Source organism: Pipistrellus kuhlii, unplaced genomic scaffold, assembly GCF_014108245.1.
Source record: "Pipistrellus kuhlii isolate mPipKuh1 unplaced genomic scaffold, mPipKuh1.p scaffold_m20_p_6, whole genome shotgun sequence".
Classification (NCBI taxonomy): Eukaryota; Metazoa; Chordata; class Mammalia; order Chiroptera; family Vespertilionidae; genus Pipistrellus; species Pipistrellus kuhlii.
In genome coordinates, this window is record NW_023425562.1 from 73,008,605 (window position 1) to 73,030,583 (window position 21,979).

At 42.3% G+C, this 21,979-nt stretch overlaps 2 protein-coding genes across 3 annotated transcripts; one reads left to right on the plus strand and one right to left on the minus strand.

Annotated features, from left to right (window-relative positions):
* Window positions 1-716: 716 nt before the first annotated feature.
* Window positions 717-3,814, minus strand: CST11 (cystatin 11). 2 transcript variants are annotated; one of them, XM_036419661.1, is made up of 3 exons: window positions 3,364-3,814; window positions 2,643-2,747; window positions 717-880 (listed from the first exon to the last, which is right to left on the minus strand). In XM_036419661.1, exons 1-3 carry the CDS (start codon window positions 3,670-3,672, stop codon window positions 797-799), a joined length of 498 nt encoding a protein of 165 aa, XP_036275554.1. In that variant the 5' UTR covers window positions 3,673-3,814; the 3' UTR covers window positions 717-796. The 2 variants fall into 2 exon arrangements, with proteins under 2 accessions (XP_036275554.1, XP_036275555.1); XM_036419662.1 differs by lacking the exon at window positions 2,643-2,747.
* Window positions 3,815-13,920: 10,106 nt separating this feature from the next.
* On the plus strand, window positions 13,921-16,188 carry LOC118707710 (probable cystatin-15). Its single transcript, XM_036418452.2, has 3 exons — window positions 13,921-14,166; window positions 14,763-14,873; window positions 15,866-16,188. Exons 1-3 carry the CDS (start codon window positions 13,972-13,974, stop codon window positions 15,944-15,946), a joined length of 387 nt encoding a protein of 128 aa, XP_036274345.1. The 5' UTR covers window positions 13,921-13,971; the 3' UTR covers window positions 15,947-16,188.
* Window positions 16,189-21,979: the final 5,791 nt, after the last annotated feature.

The window sequence follows — 21,979 nt, forward strand, 5'->3', positions numbered from 1 at the left end:
CTGACCAGGGGCCTTAGTGCCACTGTGCATCCTCAGGATGGAGGAAGAGAAGGGGGCCATGCTTGGGTGGGTGAGCCAGGCACAGGGATGTGGCTCCTGGGGCTTCCCTCTCCATTCTAGCCTTCCTTGGAAATAGCCAGCAACTGGATGCTTTGACTCAAAACTAACAGTGCTATTGCTTTTCTGTAGCTGACAACAGGAGTGGAGTATCTGGCCACTGTCAAGATCTGCCAGACCAAGTGCAAAAAGAATTTGGTATTAGAAAGTGCACTTGCCTATAAAAATAAGGCACGTCTCCCAACTTAGTCCTTATCAGTAACAAAGGTCTTTGAGCTTTTGTAGTTATATTATTTCTCTGTGTTTTGCATTTTAGACAAGAAAGGAGATACTCTTTATTGGACCTCTCAGGGATGCCATCATAGGCCATACTTGCCAATATCTGTTGGCTTAAAGCTTCTTTCCTCTTCTCTCTTCTTTCCCCTTTCTCTGTTTTGTTTTAATCTAAAGAAACCTCCTGGGTGTGAGGATAGTGTTGAAGTTCAGCTATCATGCAGGTTGTGTAGGCTAGCAGGCCAGAAATTATTCATGTCATCTCATTTGGACCCCAAAACTGCCCTGCCCAGAAGACCTTCAGATTATATTATTATGAACTGAATAATTTGGGGGGAAATGGAATTTTACACATTGAGAACATTAAGAGAACAGGTGGACAAACATTTATTTTCTGTACAGGGAATTATTGCGTATTGCAGGATACTTCCACATAGAGTAACCACAGGTTTGTGTTCCAGGACACCTAGCCATTGGTGCAATTTTTGCGCAGAGTTTTGTACTTTTCAAACCAGGGAACAGCAAACACTGAATAAAAGCACTCAATTTGCTAAAAAACAAAAAAAACAAAAAACAATATTTTAAAAAGATAACATGTAAGGTGGAAATTTTAAAGGGGAAAGAAAAGGATATAATACTTGTGGATGGTTTATTCTTTATTGTGACTTTAATCATTTGATAGTATTAGAGTTGAGGTCATTCCAGAAAATGTCCTTCTATTTGTAGTTAAACTTTGAGACTAGAAATAAAGTGTCCACCCTGCATATATTCACTGACTGTTTTCCCTCTTCATTTTTATTCGTGTTGTTTACTTCACACTTTTTCTTACTTGACCTGTACTGGCTTCATCAATCCATCCATCCATCCATACATCCTCTCAACCATCTCCATCCATCCTATTTCCATGACCAAGCCTTCCTTTCTTTCGCCCTTTTTTTCACCCAGACCATCCATCTTTCTTCCCTTCCCCCCATCCTTCATTTATCCATCCATATACTCATTCATCACACCCTCTTTTTTTCCCTTGCCCCTATTCTCTCCCAAGATGTTCTTTTATTTTTTAACTTCCTTCTTCCTCCATAATGAAAAATCAATAAATAAATTTTGCATATTATAATTTTTTAGTGTCAGTTTGTTTTCCTACTCTTCATTGGAAAGTCCAGGCTAGGGGATGTGGTGGTGGTGGGAGGCTTAACTATGCATTTACATTTTTTCTAAAATAGAAATCAGAATACTAATTCCACCAATTAGTCATATCAATAGGACCCTCCAATTTTACTTTACTGCTATCTTCAATTACTTTGTTAATAGCGTTCATGATCTCTAGGGAAGAACTAAAAAAGTCTATTTTGCTAGATTTTGAAGAATTATTTGTGATGAAAGTACAGAGAGAGCTCTTGATCACACGTTTCTACATTGAGAACACTCCAGGCCATTATAACTAGGGTCACCATATAATTGATGAACCACCATATAATTGATGAACCAGGACATGCATGCTGTAAGCAAATGGAGATGGCATTAGAGATGACAATAAGAAGCTAGGTGCAATCAGGACTATTACGGGCAGGGTGGGACATAGGAGCATCCTCATTCTTACTCATTTGGGTAAAGAGAAGTGATTTGAAGGGCCTATGGACTTTGAGACCTTCAAAGCCCTATGCAAGTTGGCCTATCCTGACTGCACACTGCAGTTATGAATATCTGGCCAGCCTCCCTTGGATGTGACAACACTGGGTGGGAATGAAGTGTGGGCAGGAGGGATTGAAACTAAGACACTGCTGGGGGAGGTGGCTCCTCAGCAGATCACACACAAACAGGTTTGACCTCCCTTACCCCAGCCCACTCCTACCACCCATTAAACTATCTCTGAACTCATTTTCTTATCTCCCATTTTGCCTCCAACACTGCTGGACAAAAGAGACAGAGGCCAGTAGCCCAGTGGTTTTGTGTTAACATCAGGCTGATATTCAGAAATCCATCAGGGCACACCAGTGAGGTCCCACTGGCTGCTGAAATAGCTAACTACTTCCTTCAGCCTCAGAGTGTTCCCTGGAGCTCAGCCACTTAGCCTCCCCCTCTCAACCCTTTCGACCGCCCCATTATTTTTCCAGCAATGAAGAGCCAGGCAGGATCTGGGCCACTCTCACCTTCACTGCTCTGTTTTGAGAAAGCAGGTGTTTGTTACCCTGATTCCTTTTTAAGCAAGCTCAACTATATCCCCAATAATTCCACCCCACATCATTCTAAAGCCACAGGCAAACCCTATTAAAAAGGAGTTCACCCTGAGTTAAGGTGTGTTCACCCAGTACCTTGTAAAGCTCCCCTTCCTGAAAGCTGCAGTTGTTGGCCTCCAGCCGTTGACAGGTGGTCCGCCGCATCTCGAAGTTCATGTGGTACTCCATGTGGTCGGTGATCTGTGGGAAGCAAGTGGCAAGGAGACAAAAGGATTTCTTCTTCTCCATAGCTTCTGGGGGTGGGACCTCTTTCCAGTGGTGCCAAAGGGCAAAGACTCCATCCTGGATAGAGTGGTGGGTCCCTCTCTCCCCTAACCATCTGACTCCCATGCCTCTTTTTGTCATTTGAGGATAACTCACTAGAAACCATTCTGTGGGCAAAGCCACCCATTGGAAAATCCAAGTGATGCCAATTATACCTGTACAGGGTCTGCAAACTTTGTCTACAAAGGACCAGAGAGCAAACATTTAGCCTTTGGGGGCATGTGGCCTCAACTCTGCAATTACAGCACAAAAGCAGCCCACAGGACATGACACACATAGTGTGGCTGGGAACCAATAAAACGAAACAAATTATAGAGGCAGCAACAGGCAGATTTGGCCCTTGGGCACAATGCACACTGACTCTGGAATTGGGCACCACTTAAGCAACTTTATCAGTGAACTTATGTGTCTCTTCAAATGCCCACTTCACATTAAATGAGTCTGAATTTCATGTGAATGGTCTTGCCCCAGAATGTCAGCAGCCCCCTGGCACAGGGACACGGGGAAGAGAGGGGAGAGGAGCCCCACTGACCAGCTTCTTGACCTTCAGGACACGCACAATCCGGAAGTTGTACTTGTCATCACTTTCCTGGTTGAACTCATTGGTCACGTACTCCAAGGTGGCTACCACGTAGGGTACTGATGCAGCCACTTCATGGACACTTATAAAGGTCTTCTTTGCTTGGTAGGTGAAGGCCACTAGGGCCACCAGAATGGCCAGGAGAAGCTGTGGGGCCTGCCTAGGTCTAGCCATTGCCCTGCAGCTCAGGGAGCCTAGGAAGAGCTCCCTCCACGTCCTGGTTCCCAGGGACCCTGACTGGCCTGGCAGATTTAAGCCCATCCATGGTGGACGCCCACAGCTCTCCTCCCCATCTCTTCATCCACAGCTGAACCTGATGAGCAGGGGAGATTGTGCAATGGCTGGCAAGCTCACTCTCACTTCCTCCTACCCTTTTGCATCCATTCATGTCTTTTATTCATACACCCATCTTCTCTTTTGGGGGTTGCTCTCTCAGCAATACCCCCTCTCCTCCTGCTGCCCCAGCATTATCTGGGTGGAAGCCAGACCAGGGGTCTCTGTTCACCGAGCTCGCCTCAGCTAGGAATGTGGGATGTCCGGAGCGACAGGAAGCACTTGAGACACAGGGGACACTGATGCCAGGGCAGTGGGGCATGAACAGGTGAGCTGGGTGAACACCACCACATCCTTCCTGACCTCTTGATCTTCCCTCTGATGTTTCTTGTCATCCCTCCCCACTTTACCTGGCCAACCGGGATACAAGCTTTCCCTCAAGCCCAATCCTTGGCCTCTTGTTCTGTGTCAATAATTCTTAACTTTGGGAGGCCTGGGCCCCGTGGAGAAGCTGATGTCCCCAGAAAGCAGAGGGTGTGCCTTGTATGGGAAGCAGGCTCCACTTGCAGATGTAGTCAAGCTGTGGCTTTATTTTCACTCTCTACTGTCCCCATGACAAACTGCCATGCTGTTTGTCCCCTGGGACCTTTTAAGACACTCTCAGACAGTGCAGATGGCCCAGCCCAGCAATGGAGATATTCCAGGTGGTCAGTAACTGTTCCAGACTGTCAGAGCTTTGAACCTCCTGGAGGTCTGCATGTGGGAAGAAGTAATTGCTTCCCCGCTTCCCCATCTACTCTGGCTGCTCTCCCTCCACCATCTCACAGCCCTGGGTTTGAGGACCTTCCTGGTGCTGCTTCTAGCGGAGTGCAAGGGGACTGGAAAGTTTCTACGGGCTTCAGCTTCAGTGCTCCCCAAACCTGGTGGAGTTTTAAAGCTGACTCTTCTGCTGGTGCCTTCCTGGCTCTCCCCTAACCTCCACTGCTAGTTAACCCGCCCTCCTCCCCCACCCCAGCTCTCTTGGCAGCTGTGTTAGTTTCTTCTGATTGCCCTATCAAGTTGCCAACAACAGTGGCTTAAAACAGCACACATTTATGATCTCACAGTTTTGGAGCTCAGAAGTCCTAAAATCAAGGTGTTGGCAGGGTTGCATTCCTCCTGGAGACTCTAGGAAAGGACCTATTATCTTGCCTTTTTTTTTTTTTTTTTTTTTTTTTAACATTTGTCACAAACCATAACAAGCTACATTTGACTTTTTCCCCCCTCCTGTTTCAAAAAGCGGTTTAGGATTTTGCAGTCTACCAGGGTCATTGTTTTCTTTTCTTTTCTTTTTAATATATTTTATTGATTTTTTTTACAGAGAGGAAGGGAGAGGGATAGAGAGCTAGAAACATCAATGAGAGAGGAACATCGACCAGCTGCCTCCTGCACACCCCGCACTGGGGATGTGCCCGCAACCAATGTACATGCCCTTGACCGGAATTGAACCCAGGACCTTTCAGTCCTCAGGCCAACGCTCTATCCACTGAGCCAAACCGGTTTCGGCTCATTGTTTTCTCCCCCCCACCCCCCATCACTATTTATACCCCCTATTCCCTCTTCCACCCCCTCTCCTGCCCCCTGTAAAACACCCCACCGTTTTCATTCTCTGATTTTGCCTTCCTGCCTTCTTATGGGTTATGTAGACATTTGGGGGGGGGGGGGGGCATTTCATTTTAATTTATTTATTGTGATTTTATCTATATCTTTTGTATAGTTTTTCATTGATTGCTCTATGGATGGTAATACACATTTCTAACCTTTAAAGGACGACTTAGGATCATTATTTCATTACTGTAGGTGGAATGTATTATAGAAATCTTACCATAATAGATATCTCCTTATGCTCCCTCCATATGTTAGAATCATTTTACCTATTAAATTATATACACCGAAAACTCCACAAAATGTTTGATTTTTGCTTTCAATCCTCAAATATACTTTAAAAAGTCAAGAGGGGAATAATTGTATATTATGTTATTCAAATATTTACAGTTATGTTGTTCTCTTATATTTCTGGTGTTCCAGGTTAACTTTTGGTATTGTTTTTGTCTGTCGAAGAGTTTGCTTTAACCCTTCTTTTATAGCTGGTCTGCTGGCATTGAACTATCTTAACTTTTCTTCATATGATAACATCTTTATATCACAGTCTACTTACAATTTCACTGAATATGGAATTCTAGTTGGCAGTTCTTATCCTTCTGTAATAACACAGGTTCTTTGTCAGAAGCAATACAATATTTTCCTGTTAGTGAATATGGAGACTTGGGTCATAACCCTACACTAGGATACACCTATTCCATTTTTGTCTCCTAGGGCTTAGATAATACCCTGGAAATATTGTCCCCACTTTGCTCATGAGCCTAGGGGACTGCTATGCTCCAGTTCTGCTTTTAAAAACTTATTTTTAAAAATAAGTTTTACTTTAAAAGGATCTTAAATATACAGAAATATAGTTACAAAGAACTTTCCTCCTGAAACATTTGAAAGAAAGTTGATGACATGATGTCTCATTACCCCAAAAATGTCAGTGAGAAATTCCTACAAGCAAGCACACTCTCCTCCCTGACCACAATGCTACCCGTGGGATCCAGGGCATAAATGTGGAGGCATCCATCCCTCCTGCTTTATCCTCAGACCTGGTCAAGTGTCAATGATCGGTCTGCCTACCCAGGCTCAGCCAATGATAGACCATCAACAGTGTGTTGCTCTGAGGATGCTCTGTGGGCTGGGGAGGGGAGAGGGCTTTCTAGAATAAGGAGCCTTTTTTTCTCCCAACAGCCCCTATAACAGAAGGATGCACAATCGTGGGTTACATTTGTGCTCCCGTTCTTCCATCTGAAACAGTTCTTTAGTCTTTCCTTGACTTTTATAAATTTGACACTTTTGAAAGGTTTTTATATTATAGAATTTTCATAAATTTGTATTTGTCTAATGTGTTCACTAACATGGCATTCTTGTCGGTGCAGAAACCTAGCGATAGGTCTGTCCTGGTCTGTGCCCATTGTCAGTCTCCGTGAATGCACCTCCCACATCTGCTCAAAGCCTCAGCCCAGGCTCCACTCCCCGGGGAAAGGACTCTCTGGCCTCTCAGTGGGTGCCTTGTCAGCTGTTTTGGTCCCTCTCAACATTTGAAATAGTAACAATCAGACCAGCCGAGAGCTAAGGAGTAGGAACGACCCAGTAGCAAGCATGTTCATGCCCTGGTTTATCATTCCAGGGTCAAGGTCAGAGGCGTGGGATGAGATAGGAGAGCAGAGGCCTGGGGGCTGCTGTCTGGGTTCCTTGAGCACTTGAACAATGTTAGCCAGATCTCTGTCTTTTCCAGCACACACATTTCCTTCTAGAAAGGTTTCCTCAAACACTCACAAAAATGCTTTGCCAGATGCTGGGAAAAAATTTCTATCATTTCTCAAATGATAAAATCATGACATTGAAGCTGGATCCTGGTTCTGATCTAGGGCTAAATGATGAGGAAAGGCTTTGCTTTGCACCATTTAAAATTTTTTTGCTACCTAGACGTACTTTTCAGAGCTCTCAAGAGAATAAAACTTGCTGCTAACAGCCAGTAACTCTGCCGTGTTCTGCTTAGTTTTGGTGGTTCCTTGGGAATGAATGATCTCAAATGTGGTACAGAAACTGGACATCCATCTGGGCAGGTCTTATATGTTCTGAGACACGTGACACAGCTTTGAGAGTGGCCAGTAGTGCTCTTGAACAACACTAATGCTGTAGAAGGAGCCAGCACCCCTCAGGGCCCCACATGTGTCAAACACAAGGCCCGCGGGCCAAATCCGTCCCGCCAGGCCTTGCAATGTGGCTGGCACCGCGCTGTCATCACTGCACTCCGCTGCGTTTCCATCACAATGACAGTTTATGACTGTTCAGTAAACCATTCGGCCCGCGATTTAGGCTGGATTTTAGGTTTTGGCCCCTTCTCTGATTGAGTTCGACATCCCTACCTCAGGCTAACTGGGGGACTGGAGGAGGCATGGCAGGTAGAAGTCAGATTGTGTTTGGGGAAGGGGAGCTCTTCCTTTCTGCTCTTCCTGCTGACAGTGGGACACCAAGAGGGCGAAGACAATGGCATTATGGGAGCAACCTGCCCTTTAGAACCACAGGCTTCTTTCTTCTAAGAAGCTAAATTTTCTGAGCCCCTGATATTTTTTTAATCCTGGTAAAACATACATAATATTTAGCACATGAGTCATTTTAATTGAACAGTTCAGTGGCATTAAGTACATTCATATTACTATGCAACCCTCACCACTATCCATCTCCAAACTGAAACTCTGCACCCATTAAAAATAACACCTTAATCATTCTTCCCCCAGTTGATTCCCGTCCTGGGCATTTATGTGTAAATTGTTCTCTTTGTCTCAAATGACCTGCCCTCCTGATGGTAAAATCTTCCACAAAATCTTACTTATTTATGTATTTATGTATTTATTTTAATATGTCTTTATTTATTTGAGAGAAGAAGGGAGAGGGAGAGAGAGATAGAAACATCGATGATGAGAGAGAATCATTGATTGGCTGCCTCCTGCCCCCCCCTACTAAGGATTGAGCCCGCAATATGGGTATGCGCCCTGACTGGAAATCAAACCGTGACTCCCAGGTTCATAGGTCAATGCTCAACCACTGAGCCGTGCTGGCTGGGCTATTTTGAAAATAGAGATTACAATGTTTTCTGCACAAGGTTTTTGCTTTATAGCCCAAAGGCTAGCACAAAGTCTGGCACGTAGTAGGTGCTTAATTTAAAAATCTGCAAATATTATTTGCTTTTGTGCATGGTATATTTTTAACAATATATAAGATGTTTAATAAAATTTATTCCTATAATTGGACATACACATGCACTTAAAAAACAATTATTGATGTTAGTTTTTATTTTTCACTCATCCCCTTACTCTCTTCCCTTTGACAACCATGAGATTGTCCTCTATATCTATGGATCTGTTTCTGTTTTGCTTATTCAATTGATTTGTTTTTGAAGATCCCACATATAGATGAAATCATACAGTATTTTTTTTTTTTGGTCTGACTTATTTTATTTAACATAATATCTTATGGCAAATTTTCATTCTTTTGGGGGATGAATTATATTCCATTATATTTGTTTATCATTTCTTCTTCTTTTTTTTTTTTAATGTGTACCTATATTGCTTCTTTATTTTGGCTGTTATAAATAAGGTTGCAAACATAGGGTACATGTACCTTTTCGAATAGTGTTTTTGTTTTCTTCATGGAAATACCCAGAAGTGGTATTACAGGATTGCATGGCAGCTCTATTTTTAGTTTTTTTGAGGAAACACCATAGTGTTTCTCATAGTGGCTGCACCAATTTGAAATCCAGTCAATAATGCACAAGGGTTCCTTTTTCTCCACGTCTTTGTCAACACTTGCTTTTTATTGATTTTTTTTATGATAGCAATTCTGATAGGTATGGGGTGGTATTTTATTGTGTTTTAATTTGCATTTCCATGATGATTAGTGATGTTGAGCATCTTTTCATATATCTGTTGGCCATCTGTATGTCCTCTGTGGAGAAATGTCTGTTTAGGTCTTCTGGCCATTTTTTTTTTTTTTTTAATTGGATTGCTTATTTTTTTGGTGTTAAGTTGTATAACTTCCTTATATATTTTGGATAATAACTATTTTGGATGTATCATTGGTAAATATCTTCTACGATTCAGTAGACTGTCTTTTTTGTTGTTGTTTATGGTTTTCTTAAGTGTGTAAAACTTTTAAAGTTGGATGTAGTCTCATTTATTTTGCTTTTGTTACCCTTGCCTGAGGAGACATTTCTAAAAAGATATTGCCAAGACCAATGTCAAAGAGTTTATTGCCCATGTTCGCACTAGAACTTTTATAGTTTCAGGCTTACAGTTAAGTCTTTAATTAATTTTGAGTTTATTTTGTTTATGATATAAATAGTCCAGTTTCTTTTCTTCTTTTTTTTATGGCATTTATTTATCCAGTTTTCCCAACACCAAGATTGAAGATGCTGTCTTTACCCCATTATATATCCTTGCCTCCTTTGTTATAGATTGTCTATATAAATGAGGATTTATTTTTGGCTATTCTATTCTATTCTATTCATCTATATATCTGTGTGTGTTTTTTAATGGTTGTACCAATGCTGATTATTGTAGCTTTGTAGTACAGTTTGAAAGCAGGAAGCATGATACCTCCCACTTTACACCACCATTCCAGTTTCTGTGTGTGGATCTGGCTATTCTAGATATTTCATATAATTGGAATTATATAGTATGTGTTCTTTTGTGACTAGCTTATTTCACTTACTATGATATCCTCAAGAGTCTTTTTAAAAGCTGAATAGTATTCTATTGTATGCATATACAATATTTTGTTTATCCACTTATCTATCAGTAGGACATGGGTTGCTTCTGACTTTTGGTTACTGTGACTAATGCTACTGTAATGTGGGTGTGCATATATCTGCTCAGTCCTGAGCCCAATCCCAAGGCAGTAACTATTGGGGTCCAGCAGAATCCCCAGGGCCTTGACTTAAGCAGCTCTCTGCTTTGTCCATAAGCCACAAGTGGGTCTAGTCATATGGCCCTGCCCCTGGGGCCTGACCTCCACAGGGAAGAGGGGAAATACCTCTGTTGACCCCTTTAGGGGCAGTGCTCAACCCTGAACTAGAGGACAAAAAAAAAAAAAAGATGAAAGAACCCTTTAAGGTAAAGCCATGTTGCAAAACCTGATGTTTCAAATGAAACAAAAACTTATATATATATATATATATATATATATATATATATATACACATATATATATATAAACTTCCTGAATGTCAAGGATTTCAGGAGAACTTCCCAAGAAATAAGGCCACTTCTGCTTCAGGCCACAGGGCTCATAGGTGTTAATCAGTTTTGAGCAAGAATTGCAAGGCAAACAAAAGTTTTATTTTGTTTTTAGAAATTGCAATTTGAGAGACAGATTTAGGCAGAAATCCAACTGGGTTTCCAGGGAGAAAGAAAGGGACAGAGTTTATAAAGACATGAAAAGGGTCACTTCCAAAATTATTACACAAGTTGCTTTGAAAGAGGCGTGATTGATGCTGGCAGGCAGACTACAGTATGCTGTTTATGATTAATCACTAGGTGAAAGATTTTTAATAGGGAGCTTAGTGATGCGGAGCCAGTTCCAGGAACTGTATCAGGATGTAGCCTTTTGGGTTAGCCCAATTTAAACATTCAGTTTCAGATGGAGGAAGTGTATTATCTCAGCTTGTTGGAGATCTCTAGCTCCATTTTAGTTTGCTCTCTTGACAATACCAACTCCATTTTATAGCTTTTCTTTCATACATGACACAGGTCTTCTCTAGAGGGGCCATGTCTAGGCCTGAGAAGAGGGAAAGGGTGGCTGAGGGAAACTCTTTTTATATGTAGATACCCACCAAGAGCACTACATGGGTCACTGCTTTACAAGAATATCTTTACCAATAAAATAAAATAAAATAAAATAAAATAAAATAAAATAAAATAAAATAAAATAAAATAAAAATAAGAGAATACCTTTACCAGGACTGCAGTTGACTTTTGAAGGCACCAGCTCAGCTCTGCATGTATTACCTACTCCTTGATGTATAAATTATTCTACCTGGGGCTCGGCTGGCATGACTCAGTGGTTGAGCATTGACCTGTGAACCAGGAGGTCACAGTTGGATTCCCGGTCAGGGCACATGCCCGGTTTGTGGGCTCGATCCCCAGTGTGGGACATGCAGGAAGCAGCCGATCAATGATTCTCTCTCATCATTGATGTTTCTATCTGTCTCCCTTCCTTTCTGAAATCAATAAAAATATATTAAAAAATAAATTATCCTTCCTGGAGACCCAGACTGCTCTCCATGCTGAGGAGTTGGATGGCAGGCAGTAATCACCGTCCTTGGGAGAAGTGCGTGGTGATGGACACTCACATGGTGTGGAACTGTCTCATCCCTATTCTGCCTAACCTGGAACAAGACCTGTAAGGGAGAGATGAGAGAGTCAGAGGGCAGTGGGTGTATGAATGGAGGAGAGAGAGGTGGTGATTTTTCGATATCTCTAAAGAAAAGGCATTTTCTTTGCCTCAATTTGGGGAACAAAAACTGGAGTTCAGCAACTGCCAAAGAAAAAGGGCTATGAACAGTGAGGTGTAGAGATTGGCTGTGCAATTTGTGAAAAAAATATGATGAAGTTATTGAAAACTGTTCCTTGCAAGAAGTCCCAGGAGTGGAAAAGATTCGAGAATAAAAGCAGTCCCAAAGCATCATAAATCTTCTGAGAATGAAAAATTATATCAGCCAAGACTGGTTTGACTCAATGGATAGAGCATCTGCCTATGGACTGAAAGGTTCCAGGTTTGATTCCGGTCAAGGGCATGTACCTTGGTTGTGGGCACATCCCTAGTGGGAGGTATGCAGGAGGCAGCTGGTCGATGTATCTCTTTCATCGATATTTCTAACTCTTTATCCCTCTCCCTTCCTCTCTGTGGAAAATCAATAAAATATATTAAAAAAATAGGAAATAATACCAAGAAAGGTTTATTGCAAAGAAAACTTGCAGTCTTGCTCTACTTGTTTCCTTTACTCCTCACCCAGAACACTTCATTCTTGAGACTTTTGGTCACCAAATGAGTGGAGGTGTTCCCACAACAAGCAATTCTGTAACAACAGCTAGATATTTTACAATGTAATGCAATTCTAATTCTATCTGGAGAATAGTGTCAGATTCCACAGGTTAAGAGCTCAGTCCCATAAGACTACTTTCCCCTCACTTCAGATGCAAATCACAATAATAGGTCCCCAGGATACCCACAACTTCTGTTTGATTTGGCTAAAAATCTCCGGGTTCCCACAACCACCTCTAATTTGCTAGAGCAGCTTACGGAACTCAAGAAAACTTACCTTATGTTTAACAGTTTACTAAAGGACATGGTGAAGGATACAAGTGACCAGCCAACGAAGAGATACTCAGTGTGAAGTCTGGGGAGGTCCAGAGAGCAGGAATCCTGTCCACATGCAGTCAGGGGCATCCCCCTCAGTACAAGGATGTGTCCACTCACTGGGAAGTTCCCAAATCCTATATTTTAGATTTTATGAAAGTTTCATCATGTAGGCATGATTGATGATTAACTCCATTTCCAGCCTCTTTCACCTCTTTGGAAAATAGGGGTTGGTGGGGCTAAGAATTCTAACCTGCTGATCATGATTTGTTCTTTTTGTCACCCAATCCTCAACCAAGAGCACATCCAGAATCCTCTTAATAGAACAAAAAATGCTCTTAGTGTTATCACTTCGAAATATATATGTTTTCTATTATCTCACAGAAGAACTACACTATGGGAGGAGCTTAAGAAAGTCTTCAGGAACACTCAGGGGTAAAATGAGGGTCCTGACCCCACTCCCAACAGGACCCAGAGACACTCCTGGGGTAGATGAGGGTCTTAGTCTCTCCCCCACCAGGTTCCATAGCTCCCATTCATCTATTTGTTTATTCATTTATTCTCCAATCTCTCCATGCCCCTCTTCCATTTTACTCATAGGAATGCAGACCGTCTTCCCAGGGAGCAGCCTCTCGTGTCCCCTCTGCTTCCATATCTGTGACCATGATCACAGGAGCGTGGCCCTTTGGGGGTGTAAACCCATCCCAGTGTGATAGAACTCCCTCTCTGCACTGCCAAGCACGGGCAGGCCTCACAGCGAGTAGGCCAGCAGGTGCCAGAGGTAGTGTAGAAGACTATGCACTGACCTCTCCCTGACTCTTCTGATATTCCCTGAGATTGTATTGTAGGCTGCAGCCAAGGTCAGAGGTTGACCTGTCTTTTATACCAAGTCCTCAGGACTTAGGGTCCATCGGTATTCCTAAGAGCTCTTGAGACTGTCATCCTCACGCTGTGCTGCTGTGAGGGCAAGCTAGAGGGGCTTAAGACCCCTCCCCAGGCCCTATCAGGCCTGGCTGGGGCAGGAGGAGACAGCCCTGGAAATTTGCAGGGAACAGGTCACGTGGCATGAATGTCCTTGGGTTCAAAGCTTATGTGACGAAGGCTTGGGAAATGTTCTGCCTTCTGTTTGGTGAGGACAAGGAAGGGAGCGGAGAGGAGGAGCTGGACAAGGCGCATGCCCGCGCATGGATTCTGGGGGCAGGGCCGTGTGGGATGGGGAGCTATAGAAGCAGCTCCAAAGCAGCTGCCAACTCAACACTTGCGTGCTGCTGGCCTCCAGGGCTGACGCCAGGCAGCATGCTCCTGAAGGTGCCTCTGCTTTTGGGGCTCATTGCACTGGAAGCTCCAGTCTGCAGTTCCAAGTATGTGGACGTTAGTAAGGACGCGCAGTTATTTGCCATAGGTGTGGAGTTTGCCATGTTTCAGTTCAACCAAGCCCAGGTGGATGAGTATGCTTACAAGCTGCTGTGGGTGGGGAGAAGCCAGCGCAAGGTAAGCTACAACGCAGCCTCCCCGCCCCCACAAACCGGCCTGGGAGGGGTGAGTCTTTGGTCTGCAAATGAGGAAAGGAAGATTTTTTTGTTTTCGGTAAATATATTTTAAAATGCAAGGTATCATTACAAGTGCTTAAAGTTTCTGGTTTTTTATTTTTATTTTATTGATTTTTTTACAGAGAGGAAGGGAGAGGGATAGAAAGTTAGAAACATCGATGAGAGAGAATCATCATCTATCAGCTGCCTCTTGATCATGTCCCAGCCTCACCTCCCCCTGAACACTCCTCTAAGTGTACATGCCCTTGATCAGAATCAAACCCAGGACCTTTCAGTCCTCAGGCCTACACTCTATCCACTGAACCAAACTGGTTTTGGCAAGTTTCTGTTTTGGTTTCTTAACGAGTGAAGCCCCTGAAAATCAGAGTAGAGAAGGAAAGGAGATAGCAGAAAGGAGTGCACCGATGTATAACATTATTTATATGCATGCAGCTGCACATTCATATCTTTTCCCCGCATTTCTATTTCGTTGTTTGTGTTTTACTCCTTAGTTCACATTAAGTATTTATAGCAATTTCTATACTTTCTTTTTGACAGCTGTTTTCTTGGAATTATTTAATGGACTTGAATATGGGCCGCACTGTTTGTAAGAAACATGATGAAGACATTGACAACTGCCCTTTGCAAAAAGGCCCAGGCATGAAAGAGGTTTGAGACTAAAATAACCCAAAGCATCATGAACTTTCTGGAAATAAAAAATAATATCAGAGAGAAGTCTTCATGAATACACCTGGGGTAGATGAGACTTAGCCCCTCTCCCACCAGGTCTCAGAGACACCTCTGGGGTAGATGAAGGTCTTAGTCTCTCTCCCACCAGGCTCCATAGCTCCCACCTTGGAGGGGGGAGGCAGAGAGCTGCTCCTGTAGAGGACTGAGCTGAATCCTGTGTTCCCAGCCTGACTGGCTGAACAGAGACACTTTGACCACATCCTACCTTCCTTCTTGGTTGGAGTCCTCTCCCAGGGTCACAATGTAGAAGTTTTCTGAGACCTCAGGTTCAGGCAGATGCTGTTCTCCCCATGGTCCTCACTCTTTCTTTATTCCTGTCTTTCCGAAACTTAGACCATCTAGTTAGTCTGGTCATTCCATCTCTCCCTCTAGCCTCTTGGGCTGCAAGGACAATCCTCATCAGTCCAAGCCCTTGTTCATTATCCTATGAGATGACATCTGATCCATGGAACTCAGACCTTGTGGATGGGCTCACTTAGGGTGACACTGTCAGAGGGGCTGGTCTTCCCCTTTCACCCAAGCCTTGGGAAAAGCCTCCCCTTGGGGTGGGTTTGCAGCTTCTGCTGAGTGGGTGCAGGTCCACCTGGACCATCTCCTGGGCATTGTGCTGGCTCCCTAGAGTTAATGGGGAAGGGGCTATTAATCATGTGCACTGGGAAACCCCTCAGAGCCAGGTGCTGGCCTCAGCAGGCATCCTCTTAGGACTCTCTGGGCAACTTAGGTAACCACTGCCTCTCATCCCATTTGAACCTTGAGCTTTTAAGTCCACCTCAGGCCACTGTTTTTTTGTTTTGTTTTGTTTTTCCTTTTTTTCCTTTTCTTTTGTAGTTTTAAATGCATCTTGAACTCTTCATGGTAAGTGCTCTCATGTGCTACATGGCTCTGATTTGTCCTGTAATTACATTTTTCAGGTGAACTGCACCTTTCTTGTGGATGCCCGACTATGGATTTCTGAGTTCACCCTCCTGGAGAGCACCTGCATGCCGACATAGGTGGGGAAGGAGTGCCTGCTTCTCACAGCAGAAGATTCTTTTCCTCTAGAGAGTGACAGTTGGTCTGTCTTTGAAGTGTCAGGGAAATTAAAGGCATCTCAGAGCACTTTCTGGGTCCCTGTCAGTTTTGCGTTCTCCTGTTTATTTTCCAGAGAAAGTTCTGCCAGTGGCAGAGAATTTATCACTATTATTCTTACCTTGGCTGCAGTTGCAGAGTGTTGAGTAAATCCAACTTCCCAGTTCACGTGTAGCTTGTCCTTACTGCTTCTTGTAGAGCCCCACTGCTTGCTTGTATATCCATCCATCCATCCATCCATCCATCCATCCATCCATTTATTCGTCCATCCATCCATCCATCAATCCATCCATCCATCATTTTTTCCTTTTGTTCATTTATTCATCCATCCATCTATTTGTTTATTCATTTATTCCCCAATCTCTTCATGCTCCTCTTTCATCCCACTGATAGGAATGCAAACAATTTCCCCCCTCTGGGCCCAGGTCACAGTATGATAGCCTTTTTACAGTATAGGGATGGAAGATGGGGGACAGAAGCTGATTGAAGGCTCTGTCCTCCATGTACACTCATCAGAGAATCTACAAAAAGAGCTTAGTCATCACCAAGAACATCCTCTCATGCTCTCTGAGAAGGCCTATATTGTAGCAGCTCCAATCACTATATTCTCACATGCTCCCTAACACCTCTATTTCTCCATCTTGGCTTAGTATGATGTTTCCCTGGAACAGGCACTGTGGCCACTGACACCCACTGATGAACAACTCTCTTTGCCTGGGTCCTGGGGAGGAGCAGCCTGGAGAGACAATGGAAGGCATGGGAGGGTGCAGAGCATGAATGGGGACAGAGACACAGTGGCAATGCCTTCAGTTGGAATACTTCAGAACCAAGGGCTGATGGGACTTCCTTTATCCCTCTTGGGTTTATGTGAACTCTGATTTAATTGGTCCATAATCAAAAGGCTGGCTCTTTCCTGGCCACCCCATTCCCATGAACTGGTCATAAGGCTGAGGGTATAGGATTTTCCTGGACAGTTGGAGACAGCACAAAGACAATGGCCTGGGCCAGCTTGGGAGTTTTTTTGTTTTTGTTTTTTTTAAACCAATCTGTGTATAGAGTTTGTAATATCTGACCAGAGTTCTATGGGGGCATCTATAAAGTTGCAAGGGCATGTGTGTAGGCAGCAAAGCCAGCCTGTTGCTCACTCCTGCCTATGCTAGCACTCAGGTTCTTAGTGGTTGAGACATTGTTCATGGGTCGAGGACAGGCCAGTTGGCATTGCTCAAAGGTGGCATCACCTTCACCTCTGACTCCCCATTTTACATGGGAAAGGCCTTGTGTCCTGTTCCTTTTCACTGTATTTCACCTTGATTTATATGAAAACCCCATTGGTTTTATTTTACAAATTTCCTAGAGACCAGGCCACACCCCCATCTCTACTATAGAAGAATTTTTGTGACCTGACATCAGAAATATATAAAGCCCCCAGGTGATTGGTACAAGGTCATGTAATTTTTCTCTAAGGATCTTCAATATTTAGAAATTGTGTAAATCACAGTTTGTGTATCTTGTTTGTGGCCTACGTCTTTCCTCTGATTCCCAATCTTACAGAATTACAGGTCTTTGGTAGGGTGATACATTTTGTGCCCTGACATCACTGTCCTTGCACCTACATTAGTAGTTTTTGTATGATGCTCCACTCACTAAGGTCTGTTTGAACCAGGAGTAACCTATCCTGAATCACTGTGTCCTGGAGAGACCTCTCCAGATTCAGTCCAGCCACTATTGGTCCCAAATCAGGAGGGAGTAAAAATACATTTGAAAGTTACAATACGAGCACACAATATGAAAATTGACACATCTTAGAAATTTTTGATTTCCACAAAACCCCCATTGTTTTATGGAATTACCAGATTATTTTATGAAATATATTTGCTACGGGACCCCCCCCCCCTCCTGAAAATGGGGTTTTACTCAAATCCCAGCACTGGAGTCTTTGGGGGAAAATTCAAGGCAGAGGGAAGGAGGTGAAGGAGAAGTAGGAGAATGCTCTCTACACATTGGAAGTAGTAAATTTCAAGTGATGAGATTATCTTCGTGCCTCTCCATCAGCCCTTTTTTCCATTTCTATATCAGGAAACTAGCAACTTGTCTCCTGTGGTTTTCTGAATTCAGCTGAAGGCCTACTGAATCCAGTCCTTTTATCACCGATTTCCCTTTTGACTCTTTGGTTTCCAAGCATAAAGATCATTGTTATTAGCATAGAAACAAAGGCTTAGAAACACTTGTAACTAACCACTTCTCATTTCCTTTCTGTGATGCCCTCCAAATATTATTTTCAGAACAAAATCACCTACCCCGGAAACCACTGTTGTTTGTCCGCTCTCATGTCCTCTCTTATGAGGTCACATTGTCAGCCTACCAATACCATCAGTGGATCAAAACCAACAAATTAATGTCTCAAATCATTACAGTTATCAGGATGAGCCCCTCACCCCATGTCCAATTGACCTAAACTCAAAAGCCCCAATAGCATCTGTCTCAATCTATTCCCAATACTTAGACTCTGTACCATCTCTTTTTCTTCCTTTTCCACTTTCTTCACTGCCTCCCACTTTCAAAATATGTTACTCTTTAAAAGATGACACCTATTATCTCTGAAATTGCTTATATTTTACATAGATCTGTCGTATGGCTTACATTCTGTACATAGCTATTAGATAAATCTAAAATATTATCCAAATCACACAAAGGTTCAAATGAGTTCTATATTTTTTAAATACAAGTTTCTAGAACACATTTAAAAAAAGCTATCAAAGAAAGTACAAGACATGATGGGACAGAACAAAGATAAATAATAGAAACAAACCTGAAAAGCTATCTAGTCAATGTGGTTATCAGATATGGTCTTTAACATACCTAGGATGAATTGGTTCAAGGAATTCAAAGATCAATAATATTGGCAAAGAAGTTGAAATAATCAAAAAGAATGAAAGAAAAGTCCTAGGATTGAAAAATACAAGAACTGAAATGAATAATGAGACAGGCAAGTTAACCTCAGATTAGAAACAGCTGAAAGGAGAATTAGACAACAGGAGGCAGGACAAAGGAGAGGGTGCAGTATGAAAAGTATGAGAAGGTCAATGTGAGATCTGCCTCATAGTGAAAGAAGAGAGAATGGGGCCCAAGCAATATTTGGAAATGTAAAGCCTGATTTATACAGAACTGATCAAAGACATCAAACCATTTTTTAAAAGCAGTATTACAATCACAGTTGTGGAGCAAATGCACATGAATGACCACTGGAGTCCAGACCAAAGTAACATTTAGAGAGCCTTTAATAGCCAGCTGGCTACTGCTCTGCCTTTCTCCTTGCAGAGAGTTCAGAGAGCAGCCCTGACCCTTTGTGCAGAACCACTTTTAAGCACATTAACCACATCCTGTTTTTTCAGAGCAAGCAACGAAAGACAAAACAGTTTCCCCAAGAAATCATCAGGGTCATGCCATTGATGACCATGTTATTCACAGGGTCATCCTGTTCTTCAGAAAGCTGACAGTGTTCTATGAAAGAAGGCCTATGTGTTGGGAAGGGGCCATGAGACCATATCTAAAGGCCTGGCCTGGTGTCAACACTGACAACTTCATCTGGGGCATAGTCCATGGCCTCAGTATTGCTAAAAAATTCCCTCTCTCTAACAACACCATGTAGGATAAGAGAAGAAACCCACACCTTAGCATGAAAAAGTTAAAAATCAAATTTAAGAAGAAAAGTCTTAAAATCAGCAAGAGGTGTTTTATCTTCAAATAAGCAAACATCAGGTTTTCCACTGCCCTCAGATAGGAACCAATGAAAGTCAAAAGATATTGCCATGCATCTTTTAAGTGATTCCTTAGCCAGCAAAAATATCTCTCAAAAATGCATATAAAATCAAGTAATTTTAAACAAACAAGGTGCAATGTAATTATTGCCAGTAGAATTGTTCTAAAATAAATAACTAAAGGGAGTCTTCTGGGCAGAAGGAAAAGATGAAAAAATAGTATAGTAGGAAGAAAGAAACATTCAAAAAAATAAATATGTGGGTAAATCTAGATGATATACTAGACTGTAAAAATAATATTTTACTGAAGATTGTAAAGTATACATGAAGTCATGGCACAAAGCTGGAAGAAGAGTAAATGTAGCTAGAATGATGTAAGTAAACTTAATGCTCTAGTTAAAAGACAAATTTAGTTTATTGTTGGAAAAACAAAAGAAAACATAGCACCCAGCTGGTGTGGTTCAGTGGTTGAGTGTCAGTCTATGAACCAGGAGAACATGGTTCGATTCCCACTCAGGGCACATGCCTGGGTTGTGGGCTCATTCCCTAGAGGGGATGTGCAGGAGGCAGCCAATCATTGATTTTCTGTCCCTCTCCTTTCCTTTTTGAAATCAATAAAATATATGTTAAAAAAAAAAAAGCAAAAAGGAAACACATAATAAATATAAGAAAATAGATTTTGGAAAAATAAGGATGGACAAAAGTATACCATGCCAATGATTATAGTGTAACAGTACTAATAGCCTATAAAATTAATGCTAAGACAACAAGCACACTTAAAATCACGGGGGCTATTATGCTGATGAAAATGTTCACCCGTTTCAAAACTCTTAAAGCAAAAACAGAAAGAAGAAAGAAGAAATAATCAAATACACAATCATAGTGAAAGTAGAAAACACAACCTCCAGAAACTGGTAAAACTGATTGGACACAATATGTCAGTCAGGGTCTCAAATTCTGATAGAGATGTGAATGACACACTATCAAATTGTCCTGAACATCACTGAATCATTGAACACGAGTTCATGGTCTTGTCAGGCGTACATGAAACGTTTTCAGAATTGATCCATGGTATGTCACCAAGTAATTCTCAGAAAAATTCACAGACCTAATACCATGCAGACTATTCTAAAACCACAGTGAAATTAAGGTAGATATCAAGAAATCATTAATTGGAGACTATTCGAGCTGATCTCCCATGCCAAACTGGGCAGGCAAGGACTCACAACCCCTGCCCCTTCCCCCCCACCCGCCCCATCCTGTGTAGGAGGTACTCAACAGATACACTGCTTACAGGAGTCTGCCTCATGGGGGAGGGGCACTGGAAGGCACCTTTCTCCTTTATGACTCAGTTCTCAGTACTTTCCCACTCCTAGATCTTACCCCTTGCCATCTCAAGTGTGCCAGGGTCCTTTCTGGCTTGTCTGCTTCCCATTTGTTCATTTATTGATTCATTCTCTTTTTCTCTTACATCTACTATGGTGTTCACTGTCCATTTCCTTCTTAGATAACCAATCTTATGACTTTCATGGGTATTTTTATGCCAGTATTCTTGAAGAATTGGTAGTATTGGTTTGTGTTCATAATGTTTATGTAATTATGTCTTTATGTACCTTGAATTTACTTTTTTTGGTTAATCCTCACTGAGGATATTTTTATTTTTTTATTTTTTTTAGAGAGAGGGGGAGATAAAGAGAAAGAGAGAAAGAGAGAAATAACAATGTGATAGAGACATATTAATTGGTTGCCTCCTGCACTCACCCCAATGGGGGCCAGGGATCGATTCTGCAACTTAAATATGTTCCCTTGACCTGGAATCAAGCCTGTGACTCTCTAGTGTGTAAGCTGATGTTCTAAACACTGATCCACACCAGCCAAGGCCCTTGAATTTACTTTTTCCTGTTAACATTGTCTTTTAAAAGATCTGTTCTTGTTTCTCTGTATACATCTAGTCTAGTTTCTAACTTTTGCATAGTATGATAGGAATGCCCACCTACTTTACCTACCCTTTCTTCTATCCCTATACTGCTTCTGATTCCTTGCTACCAAATTTGCTGCAATGAACTTTTACCTTTATGTCCCTCCTGTTCCTAAGAAATTCTTTCAACTAGGACTTGAGGATGGACTTGCTGCATTTCAGGGCTTGCAAGCCCTCAATTTGTCCTCCAGAATAGAGGCACCAGTTCTCATCCCCACCAA